The 18,275-nt window shown below is 38.3% G+C and overlaps 1 protein-coding gene across 3 annotated transcripts in view; it reads right to left on the reverse strand.

Moving 5' to 3' along the window:
• The window catches only part of npc1 (Niemann-Pick disease, type C1), a 55,118-nt gene that overhangs the window by 25,794 nt on the left and 11,049 nt on the right, over positions 1–18,275 (reverse strand). For all 3 annotated transcript variants that reach the window (XM_062022884.1, XM_062022883.1, XM_062022885.1), the window contains 9 exons: positions 10,102–10,230; positions 9,904–10,010; positions 9,694–9,839; positions 4,929–5,096; positions 4,607–4,856; positions 1,599–1,681; positions 1,131–1,501; positions 798–1,024; positions 572–672 (listed from right to left, as the gene is read on the reverse strand). In XM_062022884.1, coding sequence (XP_061878868.1) covers positions 572–672; positions 798–1,024; positions 1,131–1,501; positions 1,599–1,681; positions 4,607–4,856; positions 4,929–5,096; positions 9,694–9,839; positions 9,904–10,010; positions 10,102–10,230 — 1,582 coding nt within the window. The remainder of the gene's footprint in view (positions 1–571; positions 673–797; positions 1,025–1,130; positions 1,502–1,598; positions 1,682–4,606; positions 4,857–4,928; positions 5,097–9,693; positions 9,840–9,903; positions 10,011–10,101; positions 10,231–18,275) is intronic.

Genomic DNA, 18,275 nt, shown 5'->3' on the forward strand with positions numbered 1-18,275 from the left:
TGTATATTGTAGCGTCCCGGAAGAGTTAGCGCTGCAAGGGGTTCTGGGTATTTGTTCTGTTGTGTTTATGTTGTGTTATGGTGCGGATGTTCTCCCGAAATGTGTTTGTCATTTTTGTTTGGTGTGGGTTCACAGTGTGGCGCTCATTTGTAACAGTGTTAAAATTGTTTATACGGACACCCTCAGTGTGACCTGTATGGCTGTTGACCAAGTATGCCTTGCATTTACTTGTGTGTGTGAAAAGCCGTAGATATTATGTGACTGGGCCGGCACGCAAAGGCAGTGCCTTTAAGGTTAATTGGCGCTCTGTACTTCTCCCTACGTCCGTGTACACAGCGGCGTTTTAAAAAGTCATACATTTTACTTTTTGAAACCGATAACGATAATTTTGAAACCGATACAGATAATTTCCGATATTACATTTTAAAGCATTTATCGGCCGATAATATCGTCAGTCCGATATTATCGGACATATCTAATAAAAACCTATAGTGGTGTGATAATACAACTTCATACACTTCGTCACTGACATTGTTGCTCCTGTGCTTCAGCAAATGTGTGCAAAGCTTACAGTCGTAGCCTCCGAGAGCCAACCAAGGAAAGACTGGACCTCCAAAAGTCCCGAGACAAGGATCGTGGAGGGCAGTGGTGTCGTCGAGAGATGCTGGTGCACTGTAAGACATATACACTTATTCCAGTCTTATGTCTCACTACTGGGCAAACTCTCTTTCTTTTTCACCATTATGCTAATTTTAAAATGAACTTATGGAAACATGAAAGTCAAATGACAAATGAACCTGACACAGTAGAGGAAGTGGCTGTGATAGTCAGCATAGACATAGAATTCATCCCCCTTGCTGTGGTTCAGCACATCATGGCTGTTCTGGAAGTAGTTGAGGACGCTCAGGATGGTGCAGTTGTCGTTGTAAGGGGCCAGCGGGGCCAGGCAGATGTCCTTCAGTGTGACATTTTGGTCTTCGTACATGGCAACCAGGGCTTCGATGTCAAGCTGCAGGTCCAGGACCTGGATGGTTTGAGACAGAAAAGAACCAAAAACCAAAGTTTCAGAGTTACTTTCCTTTCTGCCACATATCGCTCGTAATCAATATGCACTTATCTCTTCAACTCACTTGATCCAGAATGTCCTTGTCCAAGATGGCTCCAAAGGGGACATCCGAGCCTCCAATGTAGGGCGAGTAGATGAACGTGCTGTTGAGCGGCGTGGTGATGATAAGCTGTGCAGTTCTGAAGAAAGGTCCAAAGTGACTGTCGAAGTAGTCCTTTTCCTGCCGTGCTTGGCTGCCGGGGGAAGACCACAGCTCTACGGGGTCGGTGGTGATGTTCATGTAGAACAAACCCCCAGAAGAGATCGCCACCAGAGCCAGGCTGGTCAGGATAACCAGACCTGGGTTCCGCACGCAGAATGAGCCCCAGAAGCTGAAAACGACTCGGAGCGTGTTCTCAAACCGCTCGCCCAGTGTTTCATAGCATGATGCTTTGACTACAAAAAGAAAGTGACCGTTTTGTTTGAGTTATGGTTATATGTTAGAGTTTGCATTCCGTTGCACATACACATGGAAAAAATATGTTTGATGTACCTGTATCAGGATTATCACTGTTAAGAGACAGGGGGTTATTGCTGTCTAGTATCGGCTCATACTCTGACATGATTGTCCTTTTCCTAAAGAAATCACAAAAGTCCATATTAGCAGATGGATGCATTTCTAAATGAATCAAAAAAGTCCATATTAGCAAATGGATGCATTTAAAAATTAATCACAAAACTCAATAATGACCCTTTACCTAAGTGGGTTCATTTTAGAGAAAATGATAATTTCCTAAATAAATCACACATGTCCATAATAGCAAAAATAATGTTTTCTGCAAACGTTTTACAAAAGTCCATAATTACAAAAAGGTCTTTTTCTTAACTAAATCACAAAAGTCTACATAAGCAATACAGATCACTTTCCTAAAAAAAATATGTTTTCGCTAAATGTTCTACAAAAGTCTGTATTCGCAAAGGGGATGTTTTTTCTAACTAAATCACACGCCCATATTAGGACAAATTATGTTTGCACTAAATGACTTACAAATGTCCATATTAGTAAAAAGGATGTATTTTCTAATGAAATCACACATGCTCATATTAGCAATAAGGATCATTTTCATAAATAAAACGTCCATATTAGCAGAAGGATGCACTTTTTAAAAGAATCATAAAAATCCATACGCATTTCTCAAAAAAATAACAAAAGTCCATTTGGGCAAAAATTATCATTTTACTAAATAAAAAGGTCCATAATAGCTAAAAAGATAATTTTATAAATAAATCCAACATGTTCATATTGGTAAAAAGTGTGTTTTCTCTAAATAATTAACAAAAGTCCATATTAGCAACAAGGATTAGTTTCCTAGTTAAAAGGTCCATGTTAGCAAAGCGTAAATCACGAGTCCATATTAGTAAAAAGGATGTCTTTCCTAACTAAGTCAGAAAAGTCCTTATAGGCAATGAGGATACTTTTACCAAATAAAAAGGTCAATATTAGCAAAAAGAACCATTACCTAAATAAACCACACAAGTCCATATTAGCAGTAAGTATGTTTTCTCTAAATGATTTACAAAAGGGCCCTGCAATGAGGTGGCGACTTGTCCTGGGTGTACCCTGCCTTCTGCCCGAATGCAGCTGGGATAGGCTCCAGCTCCCCCGCGACCCGAAAGGAACAAGGCAAACTGTGCTTTTTTTAGAATTTTGCCTATCGTTCACAATCATTATGAGAACCAAGAACACAGGTCTTTTTTTTAATTAGGGTTTTAAAGATGATGAAAAAACACTTGGAAGATGTGACTTATGGAATTCACAGTTGTAGCCTTCAAAACCCTCTAAAAAACTTCAAAACTCTCCATAAATATTTTATATACACACTGCAAGTCTATATATAATGTAGTAACAGGCACGCTCATAACAATATGTAATATGTTCAATATTTACCACATTTTTATCATTTTAATCAATGCCGTTTCCATAGCAGCGCATATCTGACTTCTGGCAACAATGTGTGTTCCTACTTCCGGATTCAAAATGCTTGTGTGTGTTCTAATCATGGCAAACTTAGTGACAAACAACGAAGATGACTATTTTTGGAAAAATGAGGATTTACAACATTATCTTTTTTAACCTGAATGAACGGAGGATGAACTGCTGCTTGTAGAAGCGAGCACAAAGAAGAGGGTAAAACGTTGGAGCAGACAGAAGCTGATAGAGTGGGGTGAAAACGACTCGAAGCTTCAAATATTGAATTTGGAGACAAGCTATTTCAACATAAATGCCGCGCTTACCCCTAGTAAACCAGAAAAAAACTCCCAGGCCAGCTGGACCAAAGACAACTGTCCATTGAGTGAGTCACTTTACATTGATCATGATGGATGCAGCATGTCATGCGTGTTATTACAATTACAGTTCATTAACTGTCTGACTAGCTGCGTAATAAATGCAAAGAAAACACAAGTATTCTTCCAACCATTGCCATTATCTTGTGTGATGACTGTATTATGATGATAGTATATATGATAGTATATATCTGTATCATGAATCAATTTAAGTGGACCCCGACTTAAACAAGTTGAAAAACTTATTCGGGTGTTACCATTTAGTGGTCAATTGTACGGAATATGTACTTCACTGTGCAAGCTACTAATAAAAGTCTCAATCAATCAATCAATCAAAAAAAGGACGTCACCCATAACCACCAGCAATAAGATAAAAGAAGTGGCTCTTGAAAATGTAGAAAGCTTCACATACCGTGGGTATAATGTCTTTAAATGCTAACATTGATGCAGAAGTCAATCACAGAATCAGGCAAGCTGCTGCAGTTCCTTGGTCATTAATTACAGGTTGCAGGACGTAAATGATGCATTGGCGACGGTTTTTGAATGCATTTTTAAAGTGGTTTAGACGTAGAGTTGATTGATCCCATTAGCTGCATTGCTAGCTACCTAGAATAAGCCATTTTTTACATGTTAAAATGTAACGAAATTAAACAAAATTAAATAAAAACTTTTGTCTTCTTATCTTTTATAATGATTGTGAACGATTGGCAAAATTTAAAAAAAAAGTGCAGTTCTCCTTTTCCTTAAGAAAAAACAAAAGTCCTTATTTGCAAAAATGGATGGATGGAAGGATCCATTCATAGGGTAAAAAGTCCATACTAGCAAAGACGATCCTCTTTGTTGATTAAAAAGTCACTATTAGCAAAAATTATAATTTTTGTAAATTAAAAAAAATCCATATTAACAAAACGGATCATGTACCCAAATAAAGGTTTATATGAGCAAAAATTACTGTTTCTTTAAATACATCTCTATCCATCCATCCATCCATCTTATACCGCTTGCCCCTTTTGGGGTGGCGGGGGTGCTGGAGCCTATTTCAGCCGAATTCGGGCGGAAGGCGGGGTACACCCTGGGCAAGTCGCCACCTCATCGCAGGGCCATCTCACAATCCCATATTAGCAAAAATAATATTTTCACTGAATGATTTACAAAAGTCCATATTAGCTAAAAGAAAGCTTCAGTAAAAGTGAAAGACAAGTGTCCTTGATTTACCTGTAACACCACGCAGCAACTACAGTGCCGATAAACACGAACAGGAAGGCCGTGTAAGAGATCCACATGATGAAAGTCATTGCGTCCATACCGTTGATGGTCCAAGGAGGAGGGACAGGTGGAGGGACGGGTTTTGGTCCGCAGGCCTTTGTGCAATCTTGACAGGAGCAAGGCCCTGAACCGTCCTCCAGTCCCTCTGAGCAACCGTACGTCTTGTTGTTCATGGGGATGTAGCCAGCGACAGGGAAATCTGCAATAACAAAAGGCTTTAATTGACAGTTCATGATTTGGCAGAAGATACAAGCCAATAAACACAATTTACCTGAAAACACTGGTATGATAGGAAAGGGAGCCTGCCCATTGTTTATGTCAAACATGTACTGGATCCAGTTAGTGGCATTGCAGTCCTTTGCATCTTTGCCACACAGCAGTGATAAGGCTTTCACATTGCTGGACGGTGCTTCGACATCCCTGCAGGCGTTGAACATGGCTGCCAAAGTGACATTGTAAGACTTATTCAAGTGACTGTACATCAATGACATGCATGTATTTCTAATTACAATGAATTAATAATAAAAACACACAAAATGTAAAAGAAATACAACATACAAATGAATTAGTTTGATTTGATATGTATATGTATATCAATACCGATCCATCTTTTCATAACCACAAAATGTGTGCAAATGGAAAAAAAAAACAGGAGGAAATTGTTGCAAAATTATATCAATACTAATTCAAAATACAAAAACAATTCACATAATTTTAAATAAAATCAGGAATCAATAACTGTATACATATCACAACCAACATTTAATCAATCATTGGCTTTTGTTTGGAAAATTGAGGGAAATTGTCACATAAGTAATAATTTTTTTTTTTTTTTAAATAAATAAATAAAAAAGGCAAAGGGATGTGAGCATTCTCTGAGAAAAAAGAGGAACATTGAGAAATAAATATACCCCTCGGGGTAATATACTGTACTTCCAGTGTTGTGACGTCTGTTTACATCTGTCACATCAAAAATAGACCTTCTTGCAGGCTAATAATAAATATTGTAGAACTACATTTGGTTCGGAACTACTAATGTTCGGATTGTAACCATCCAAATATGATTCGCAGCAACGTGGACAGCCGTTAACGTTTTGGTAGAGACGTCGAACAGAGGTGACAACAAGTAAGCTAGCTAGACAGTTAGCTAATTAGGAAGCTTATTTCGGTGTTCCTGATTGTCTCCCTGTCTTGCAACTTAGTGCGGCGTTTAGGCAAGAGGAACAGCGAGTAACTGCGTCAAAGGCGAGCTTTCAACAAATTTGGTTTGTAACATATTTTTATTGATATCTCATTAAAACAAACACAAAAATGTATGTTTAAAAAGAGGTATTTACGCATTTTTGCAGAAGTTTCACTTGCTTGAAATCCCCAAAAGAGAAACTAATGTGTTGTTGTTTTTACTTCAACAGTTCTTAGATGTTAACAATAGAAAATATGTTTTACATAATATCAGTTTTGGAATACCACAAGGATCAGTCCTTGGACCTATACTTTTTCTTATGTGGGTCAATGATGTTACTATGGCTTACAAACTGTCTAAGTGCATTTTAGTTTGCAGAAGACAAATTTTTTTTATTCAAGACACAATATTAAAAATGTGTTAGAGGTGGTTGAAAAAATTAAATGATGGTTTGATGTTATCCTTAAATACTGGAAAAAGTAAGTTTATGATTTTTTGTAGTAGTAGGAAATGTGTGGATGCCTTATTATATGTTTTAAGTAGATCAAATTAAAAGAACAAAATATATTTAAGTTTTTGGGTGTTATGATTGATAAACATTTGTCATGGAAATCACAAATTAACAAAGTTTCATCAGATGAAGAAATTGCTAAATGAAAAAGCATGTTATAATTCACAGATTGTTCCATTTTTAACATTGTACAGTATTGTGTAGGGTAGTGCCTGTAAAACATATTTAAATCCAATCTTTCTTTTCATGGCCATAACTACCATTGAGGACACCGAGGTCATGTCCTGTTTTAAATGACAAAAAGAAGTTGATATGACTGACTGCAAATCAGTGGTGTGCCATCAGGGCCAGCAAGGCTTTCTCTGCTGGCCGAACATAACCAGAAATCATGATCATAATTAAAAATAAAAGTAATTTTTAATTTACTTCCCCTAAATATCTACGATTATTCATATTCTCTTCATGTCACATTATGCTCCTTTCAGTGCTGTTGTTTTTAGGTTGTAGAAATTTTATCCAATCAGAATTCAGCTAGCTTATGTTGCCATGCTGTCCGAAATCTACCCGAAGCCTTCAGATTCAACAATGCGGGCGTCAGTGCACTGTATGTGAACGGACACAAACATTTGACAGACAGTTGCGATAGCCAATCAGATCACGAGTGGTTGTCAGTAAGGCCTTCTAAATTGCCTAAGGCAGATATATATTGTGACGTTATGAGTTCGGTAACATAAGAACTCCATTACCCAGCATGCCACAGTAGTGAAGCGCATGCGCAGTAGCCCCGTTTAGCCATGCTGGCAGCGGGATGTTTTTGATGAGCACGCTGAGAGTTCAATTCAGGCCTCGGGATCTTTCTGTGTGGAGTTTGCATGTTCTCCCCGTGACTGTGTGGGTTCCCTCCGGGTACTCCGGCTTCCTCCCACCTCCAAAAACATGCACCTGGGGATAGGTTGATTGGCAACACTAAATTGGCCCTAGTGTGTGAATGTGCGTGTGAATGTTGTCTGTCTATCTGTGTTGGCCCTGCGATGAGGTGGCGACTTGTCCAGGGTGTACCCCGCCTTCCGCCCGATTGTAGCTGAGATAGGCTCCAGCGACCCCGAAGGGAATAAGCGGTAGAAAATGGATGGATGGATGGATGTGGAGTAAACTTTAAGAAGTCAGCCAACACGCCTCGTCTGCATCTTTTATGATTAGACAAGACAACACATATATTTGCAAGGCCATTTTCAAGACGGATATTTAAAAAGGAACTACATCTTGTGAGACGATGTCGGCCAACCCCGGAAGCTTGAATGGGTTCTACAAATTGTGAGTTCAGATATTTTATTTCTTTATCTTTTCACGTTTAATATGTTTTTTGCAATTTTAATTTTGACAGTACCACATAAGATATGTTTTAATTGCTGATGCGGATTTATTGATTTTTAAATGCGTCAGAAAATAACCCGTTTTGTACAGTGTTGGCGGTGATTCAATGCCCAATGGTCATGTGGTGACATAAATGATAGTATTTTGAGAGGTAATCATTGGACACAGGACATCACTGAAGGCCTAGGTGGGAAACACACGGCCCGCCACTGCTGCAAATATACTTTGTGTAGGATATCGTGTGCGCTGTACATCACCATGCGGTAGATCATCCACTCTCAATATACGAGCTTTGGTCATGCACAGCCTGCTACAACTCAACTTATACTTGGCGCCGCTAATGTTGGTTTCACCTGAATGAAATTGATGTGAAACGCTGTCGTATAATAATAATAATACGGTTGTCATGTCAGTCAGGTGCCGCCTCGCCCTAAATGTAGAACTTGGGTTGTGCGTGGTTTCGGGCTTTGCTATCCCTGGGGGGGCCCCATTGTGTGTGAAGAAATGTCAATTATTGAAGGACAAGGCGCTTCATATGAAATTCTACTCCAAACATATTCCTGGCCACGTAATGCTGCGTTACTGATTAGAATATGAAGACACATTTCCTCCTCTGACTCCGGCGGCTGTCGTGGCGCGCGTCACTAGTACTTGAAATAATATGTAGAAGGTCTTGGGTTAAAATCCATGTCGGAGATGAAGTGATGTAACGTTTTTTAACTTATGTCTTAATGATGTTAAAATTGTTTAATACACTAAACTTCAGCATAGTAATTAAAAAAGTGGATTGTTGATTGTGTTGCTGAAGGTAATAATATTCATATGGTGCTGGGATACATGATTTCAGCCTTTCCAAGCTTGTCTTGGACCACCAATTTTTGACCTCGGTATTTGTCAAATCCTTATTACGGCCCTGTTCCTTTTACACAGGAGAGCTATAAAGGTCATTAATAGAAGTGGATACAGGGAACCCACCAACCAAATATTGAAAGGATGATGAATGAATTAATTAATTATGATTATATAGTGCTTCTTTACAATTGTCTCAAAGTGTTTTACATTGGGTAACCCATTCAGTACATTCGAGCTTAGTGGTAAGCTACATTTACACCAGTGTGAGCGACACTTGGAGCAAGGTGGGTCAAGTGTATTGCTTAAGGACACAACAACATAAGAGTTAAACTTATTGAGACTTAATGAACTGGTAGAGTACAATATTTTAAACATATCTATACAGCACATGGACAAATTCTAACAACATTCAAAACAGATTTGTAAAAAGACAAAATAAATATAACCTAAAAGGAAGTGAGATTTTTTTAGTTTTGTTTTATTGTAGAGCAGTAGCAATGGAAAGATGCATTTCAATCAAAGACGTTAGGTTATGTGGAACAAAACAATGTAAATATATTTCTCTAGTTAAAAAAAATAAAACATATGATGATGAAAAGATAGGACTTGAGTAAAATGATTATGTTTATTTATTGTTGTATGTCATGAAAAACAAATATTGCCTTAATATCTTCTGAGTTGTTGTATTTGATAATGGAGGGGCAAATATTGTATGTTTATACTTCTTTCTTCTCCTTTTCGTTCATGATTTATTTTAATGTTATATCAATCATTTGTATTTAATATTGAGTGAAAGCAATAAAAATAGATATGGAAATGGAATACTTTACAATATTTAGAAAAGTAAACAAAAAACTAAAGTAATAATAATAGCCAAATAAATAAACAATATAAAAGTAAGGGATTCTCATTCTATAATGTGTTATGAAGACTGCTGAAGTGGTTGTGATAATGAAAAGACAACTTATTCAGTAAAGGTTTGGATGATAAAATTTGGTGTGTGATTTTGAGTCTAGTTTTAATTGTATTTTTTTTTTATTCAGTAAGGTGGGCTGGACATGGCGTCCAAGATAAGTGGTGACAACCATCTACGTAGCAAGCGGTGTGCAAACTCACCGTTGGAGAATGTTTGTCCGATGTAGTACTGCACCTCCAGCACATTGGACTCATTGATCTGGGTGGCGTTCATGAACTGACTCTGGCGTGGGCTGCACGTCAGCTCGCAGAAGAGGTTCATCAAGTTGGAGAAGCAGGCGGGACACCTGGACATACAATTATTGTCAATTCAAGAAAGGAAACATGGCATGGTGGCTTGCGAGTACGTACCGGGACAGGAACTGCAGGGGCAGCTGCAGACTCCCTTTGAGAGTACGCAACTGGTCCACATTGCAGCACAGGTTGCGACTTCCATAGTCATACCCAGGACAAAGCTCCTTTATTGCACACAAACACAGAGCCTATCAGCTTCTCGGGATTGCTTTAAGGCTCCTATCAGTCATAGGAGGTAATTAGGATACTACTTACTGTGAGTAGGTCATGGCCCTCCGGAGCCAAAGGTTTGGGGGGCCCGGTGTAGTTACAGTTGTATTTCTTTCCGGGGACCTTTTCCGATTCCCCGCACTCGTCATACCACACACAGTGTTGGGCCGCCACCTGGTAACACAACACAGACAACACAACAAAAAACATCTCTTTAGCCTTTGAATGTACAAACATCATATCCAGATATACACAACTGTAGCAATAATATAATAAACATACATCAAATATATATGTTTATAATCTTGTGTCCCTCCCATGTGGCTAAAATTAGTATTATGTTTTCATTTGATGTTTGTGTATGCTACCACTACCTAAAAAATAGCCTTGTTTAAAAGAAAAAAAAAAGTTTAAAAGTGGGCTTCACTACACATCTTAAAACTAAGATGTGTAGTAGCTTTGCCAACTACAGATGTGGGAGCTGTAATGTTTATCATTTGTTGTTGTTTGTTTTTTATTCAGTGAATAGGCTGATCTAGAATATCACATCACTCTTGATACTATGGTCAGAGTGCAGAAATGTTACTACAGTGACGTCAATCTCCAGAAATAGCCGAAGGTATTCGGGGCGGAATATTCAAAATGGCTGACTGAATTTGTGGCATTTTGTGATGTTTAGACGGTATTTTGCAGATTGTAATTATAATTGGATATGGTATAATGGATACAAAGAAACACAATTAAGCATATAAAGTCAACTTGTTTTTCCACTCTATGGTTCTTTAAGAATTGTGTATAACAGGCAAATTCCCCCCAAAAAGTGCATTTCCCCTTTAATACATGATGCCCCTGGTTTTACTCACTAGAGTTACATTATAGCTAAAAATCAATAAAAAAACTTAACTTTCTTTTTCAACCATGGGAAGGAAGAAAGTGTGTGTGAAGGACAGTGCTTAGAATAAATGGATGGTATTCATTGAATTAAAGAAAAACACCGTCAAAAACATTACAGAATGTGTTGGCAAGTTGATCGTAGCAATTCCAGTGCATGTCTGCTTGTCTGTACCATACTGAATGAAAGAGTCTAACGCCAGATAAAGACGTTGACCATGAAAGTATGAAAAAGCTGCTGATGGTGTGTTTGACGGAAAAGCAGCTGGAGGGAGATACCGTAGAAGTCCACTCTCCAGAGTAGATGCTGTACATTATTACTACACTACCTCACAAAACAACCGTAGTTGTTAGTAGTACATTCTATTGTATTATTTTTAATACAAAATGTATTATCCAAGAGTTTGTTTTTCTTTTTAAAAGGCATGTTATGCATTGAAATTGTGTTGTTTTTTCAGAGGCAAGCCCCAATTAAATTGATTTTGTGTGAAGGCATGGATGATATGGTAGAGCGGCCATGCCAGTAACATGAGGATTCCAACTTCCAGGTTCAACTCCAGCTTCCGCCATCCTTGTCACGGCCGTTGTGTCCTTGGGCACTTCAGCACTTCACCCACCTTGCTCCCAGTGCCACTCCTACTGATGTATAAATGTGAATGTAAATCAATGTTTGCTGGTGGTCGGAGGGGCTGTAGGCACTAATTGGCAACCACGCTTCCATGAGTCTGCCCCGCGGCAGGTGTGGCTACAAATGTAGCTTACCACCATCAGTTGTAAATGTGGAGTGAATTAATTATTGGTTTTCAATTCTCTGTAAAGTGCTTTGAGTGTCCAGAAAAGCGCCATATAAATCCATCAACTTTCTACCGCGTGTCCCTCTCTGGGTCGCCGGGGGTGCTGGAGCCTATCCCAGCTGCACTCGGGCGGAAGCTGGTGTACATCCTGGACAAGTCGCCACCTTATCGCAGTGCTAACACAGATAGACAGACAACATTCACACTCACATTCACACACTTGGGCCAATTTAGTGTTGCCAATCAACTAGGGCTGTGAATCTTTGGGTGTCCCACGATTCGATTCAATATTGATTCTTGGGGTCACGATTCGATTCAAAATCGATTTTTTTTCAATTCAACACGATTCTCGATTCAAAAACGATTTTTTTCCCCGATTCAAAACGATTCTCTATTCATTCAATACATAGGATTTCAGCAGCATCTACCCCAGTCTGCTGACATGCAAGCAGAGTAGTAGATTTTTGTAAAAAGCTTTTATAATTGTAAAGGACAATGTTTTATCAACTGATTGCAATAATGTAAATGTGTTTTAACTATTAAATGAACCAAAAATATGACTTATTTTATCTTTGTGAAAATATTGGACACGTGCGTTGTCAAGCTTATGAGATGCGATGCAAGTGTAAGCCACTGTCACACTATTGTTCTTTTTTTTTTTTTAATAAATGTCTAATGATAATGTCAATGAGGGATTTTTAATCACTGCTATGTTGAAATTGTAACTAATATTGATACTGTTGTTGATAATATTCTTTTTTGTTTCACTACTGTTGGTTTGTTCTGTGTCGTGTTTGTGTCTCCTCTCAATTGCTCTGTTTATTGCAGTTCTGAGTGTTGCTGGGTCGGGTTTGGTTTTGGAATTGGATTGAATTGTTGTGGTATTGCTGTGTATTGTTTTGTTGGATTGATTAATTTAAAAAAAATAAAAAATAAAAAAAATATTTTAAATAAATAAATAAAATTAAAAATAAAGATTTTTTTAAAAATGAGAATCGATTCTGAATCGCACAACGTGAGAATCGCGATTCGAATTCGAATCGATTTTTCCCCACACCCTTACAATCAACCTATCCCCAGGTGCATGTCTTTGAGGGTGGGAGGAAGCCGGAATACTCAGAGGGTACCCATGCAGTCACGGGGAGAACATGCAAACGCCACACTAAAAGACCCCAAGGACCCAGGCCAGGACCTTCTTAATGTGAGGCACACGCACAAACCACTGTGGCACTGTGCGGCCGCCATATAAATCTAATCCATTATTTGTATGATTCTTTCAAATCATTTCAATGGTAGATGTTGACTTGAATTACTAGTGTTTTGAATTAAGAGCTCCGTCACGAAACCAATTAAGCTTGTATGTTGAGGTAATACTGTGTGTACAATTGCCCTTTTTGGAGACACACATCCTGTCGGTGACAGAAAATGCTCTAAACTAAAAGCACTAAAATAGATTTTGGCCAACAGATTTCCTTTACACAATTATGGAAACTCTGAGATGTACTTATAATTGTTAAAAAATAATCTAGTTTTAGGGAGGTAGGGTTTTTTGAACGAGCGCTTGCATCAAATGCCATCAAGTTCCATTGTATGGGTTTAACTAATAAAGACCTCACCGAGTCTGACAACAATCTCTCTCTCTCTGCAGCTTCAAACATACCACAGACCGCTACACATTTGTTTCAAATGTGCTTTGTGTGTCGGAAATTACTCATTTCACTTCTGTTTTTTACAGCTGCTATTTAAGAACAGTATGGTAAGTGTATAAAGTGTATGATGGCGTGAGAGAACGGCTGATGTCACAAATGTCTCAAAAAAAGGCTAACGTGTATTTTTGAAGCTGCCAACACCTTCCTCCTTCCTGTCTGTTCAGCAAACCAGCGCTCACATGCTCTCTGTTGGAAGCAGTGACTTGGGGAAGTTCATTTACTTACTCCACTTAAGTGTTTTATGACAAATATACTGCGCTTGGCTACACTCTGGGCTACTTTGCATCAGAATAAGGGTGGCGTGTAGGAGAGTTGGTGTTGTGCAAGAGCCTGCCGGGTTTGTTTAACACGCTTTGTCTCGATATCTAATCCCCTGAACAGATAATCAACTCTTTTTTTCCGCTGACGAATGACTAAACTTCACAGGCATTACGGTAATTTGCCCTCATGGAATGATGAGTTTATCTCACTTTGATTCAATCACTAATAGATGAAACATTAGCCTAACTTTCAATCGGCGTGGGTCTTTGTTTGTCGACGTATTTTTACTCTATCAAAAGACAAAATGTGCGGCTTGATCGCGGCAGTTGAACTGTTATTTGGCTAAATCCAAACACGCATTAGATCGAAAATATTGCACTTTTTCCCCACTTTGATGAAAGGAAGATTGTCGTACTTCCGAGGAGCGATGGGAAATGTAGCAGTTTGTTAAGAGTAACAGATACAAGTTAGTGTGGCTGTGCAATAGTATGTTGTGCAAACCTCACTTTCTCACACATTAAGAACTGTACAGCGAGTTGACAGCCGGCTCGACTTAACTTGGTGGGGATGCAGGAATGAGCCAAGGATATGTGTGGGACGAGTCCGCACTATGAACATGGTTTCATTTAAATGTCAACGTTAATTTAAAGAAAAAAGAAAAGAGTCTGAAAATGCAAAAATCTGAAAAGAGTTCTTGAACTTGTCGTAGAATTTCTGACCTTTTGACCTATATTTCTTGTCTTTTAAGAATGTCCGCTCATTTTCAATTCTCTTGTATTTTGTGCCATTGAATGGACCAGTTGTGGGACAAAAGTGAATATTAAGTCGTGCCAACCTGTCTACAGAGTGTGTTGACTGTCTAAAGGATTGGAGTTGTTATGGAACAGATAGGGAAAACAACAAGATATTGACGCATTTAGATAACAAACAATGACGCACAAGAGACATATAAAAAATGGCAGAGCACCGGAACTGGACAGTGATTTTGGCTTGTGTGTGTCTTGTTTGCTCCGGAGTAACATGTGGTCTGTCTGCACGGCCAACTTAATTCAACCTGCACTTCTGATAATGGGTAAATAAATTTGTTGTACTAAACTACTTTTGTTGCCTGTTTAAGCTTCGGACAATCCACTACAAACTGACATTCAATATGTTTTGTTTATTTTTTTTAGCTGAGCAGTTTTTTTTCCATACAAAAGATGTGGCCATCGCACATAAACACATTATAAGGGGACTGTCTTTGTATTACAACTCAATCAACGTCTAACACACCTCAACCCAACACCTCAAATAGATTGCAGTCTAGTGTGAAACACTATATCAGAGGTCCACGGCCTTTTTTGCACCAGGGACCGGTTTAATGTCTGCATTATTTTCCCGGACCGACCTTCCATGTGTGGCAGATAAGTGCATGAAAAATACAACTGACTATGATGCTGAATTAGCGGGAGCCCTCGGGTGTTTCTTTGTGATGGCTGCAGATGGAAATTAGCCTTTGGCTACAATCTAGCACACTTACATTTGATATGTTCATTAATGTGCATTGTTGCATGTAACAAAGATATAACAAATGGTGACTTCCTATCAGGAGTTCAACTATACATCAATGAACAAGCTCATTGGTGTGTCTAGTGCAGGGGTTGGCAACCCAAAATGTTGAAAGAGCCATATTGGACCAAAAATACAAAAAACAAATCTCTATGGAGCCGCAAAAAACTAAACGCCTTATATAAGTCTTATTATGAAGGCAACACATGATGTAAATGTCTACATTAGCCTACTATCAAAATGACTATGTGTCGCAGGCTGACGCAAATCTTCGTTGACAGAAATGTTGAAATGTAATATTTATTCTACACATGTTTACAACATTGGAAAAACATTTAAAAAACGGAGGCTTAGAATTACTGGCTTAGAATGGCCAAAGGTAAAGATTTGCGTGTCCAAGTTAAAGGAAACGGCACGCTGTCTTGGAAACGGCACGCTGTCTTCTTCTAATGGACTAATTCCAATCTTTGGCAAGCTGGGAAACATTTGCTGTGGTTTGGTACAACATGGCACACAAAAAACTATCAGAAATGCAACCAATATTACATACAGATAATGTGTCATGAGACATGCAGATATAAATTAAATACACAGAGTACATGAATAATGGAAATTTAATGAGCTCAAATATACCTACAAACGAGGCATACTGATGCAACATGTAGCATGTTAGCATCGATTAGCTTGCAGTCATGTACTGGCCAAATATGCCTGATTAGCACACCACACAAATCAATAACATCAACAAAGCTCACCTTTGTGCATTCACACACAGCATAAAATGTTTGGTGGACAAAACGAGACAAAGAAGGAATGGCATAAAACACATCTTTCTGTGGTAGCGTCGGAGAACGTTACACATGTAAACAAACTGTTGCGTCACGCGCAACTACGGTGAGTTCAAGGACCGCCGACATTAGTGGGACAAAACTGCGCTTGCCAAATACTGTCATCAGTGAAGCATAAACACAAACATATTAAACAGTGGGATTTCTAACAATTAGGAAAGTTTGTGTAATGTTTGCCCTCCTGCAGAAACCATATTGAAACGAAAAATATATTTCCCCCCATCTTTTTCCATTTTCATACGTTTTTGAAAAAGCTCCAAGGAGCCACTAGGGCGGCGCTAAAGAGCTGCACGCTGTTCCAGAGCCGCGGGTTGCCGACACCAGGTTTAGTGGGACAGGCGAAAAAGTTAAGTCAAAGAAAATGTGGCCTTCTATATGTTATTTAATGTTTGGTAGCAAATGCGTCATGGATTGGTACTGGTCTCCAGACCGGTGGTTGGGGACCATTGTAATAGATACTATAAGCATTCTGATTAAACCCTTAAATACAGAAGGTTGTTAAAATGCTTGTGCAGGTATGTCCCAGTCAAAACAAAAATTATGGAAACACAGCTACGTCACAGCAGTTCTGCTTTTCCAGGAACGTGTATGCAGGTAATGTAGTGTTTTTTTTTACTGAGCAATATCACCAACTACTGGCCCGGCATGAATACGTGAGAACAGTTTTGTCATGAATACTGAGAATTTGTAAGAGCCTCCATTCCTGGAATATAACAATACTCTGAAGTCATCGACTGTACAAATGTGATGTTGCTGATGTTTGCTATACGTGATAACAGCCAGCAGGCGGATCTGCTCACAAAAACCTTGTCGTTGTTCTCACTGAGCAGGATGAAAGCAGAAAAGAATGTGGTAAACGAGCTAACTTTAAGTTTTACTGACAATCTAAAGACGAACTAAATCATTACGAGGATCAAGGAGCAAGACTAACATGTAGTGATGTGCAGAACGATACAGAAATATCGATACCGCCGACAACAGATCTTTATGCTATAATATCCATCCCATCCATCCATTTTCTACCGCTTGTTGCTCTAGGCGTCGGGGGTACACCCTGGACAAGTCGCCCCCTCATCGCAGGGCCAACACAGATAGACAACATTCACACTCACATTCACACACTAGGGCCAATTTACTGTTGCCAATCAGCCTATCGATACTCAAATCAAAATATCGATACTTTATATATTTGAGATAATGCATATTGTCAACAAGATTGTGGTGTAAAGTAGTTAAATAACTGAGATCTTGTCTAAATGAAACGTGATTGGTGGGAACTACTTTTTCTTCCGCGAGGTAATGCGCAAGCAAGAAACTTACTGGCAATCAAAATGTCGCAGGGTATTAAAAAACCACAAGTGTATATAAACTAGTGATGGGTGTATTGATACTGAAATATTGATACCGCCAATACAGTACCAGCTCTGTATGCTCTACTACCGATTCTCAAATTAAAATATCAATACTTTTGATACTTTGCTTCAGGGGTGTCCAAACTTTTCAACCAAAGGCCGCATACTGAAAAGCCAAAACATGTGGGGGCCATGAAGATATAAAAACAGATATGTCAGCTTTGTATAATGGGTGACTAAGTATATCATTATTAATTACTAGTTTAAACATTTAATCTTTTCCCCATTACATACTGATTTTTATGCTTTTCATCTGACATTTTTTTACAGTTATTTTTTTCCTCATGTAAGAATAGAATACAAATAATAATATTACGATTTAGTAACTGCATAACCTAGTGTGTCAAAAATTCTGCCTGTACGAAAATATTAATGTTTAGTTACACATTTACCAGTGTTTATTACGGTTGTTGTAATTCATTAAATGAATTCATAAGTTAGTAATATTTTATTTTTTATTGAACCAACTAACTACACTTTGTTCATATGTTAAGTATATTTTATTTTGAGAACTTCTAATATTTTAAACTGTTTCCACCAAGGGCCTCATACTGACAAGTCAAGAATGGGGGGCCATCTTGTAATTTTTTTTATCTAAAAAAAAAAAAAAAGGATAAACAGATATTGTATATATTCAAACATATTCAAACGTTTTGTTACAAGTGACAAAATAAATTAATATTAATTAATAGTTTGAAATGTTAAAATTATTATTTTTTTCCTACATTTACATCTTTTACTGTTGTTTTTCGATGG

This window comes from Entelurus aequoreus, linkage group LG16 (assembly GCF_033978785.1).
Source record: "Entelurus aequoreus isolate RoL-2023_Sb linkage group LG16, RoL_Eaeq_v1.1, whole genome shotgun sequence".
NCBI lineage: Eukaryota > Metazoa > Chordata > Actinopteri > Syngnathiformes > Syngnathidae > Entelurus > Entelurus aequoreus.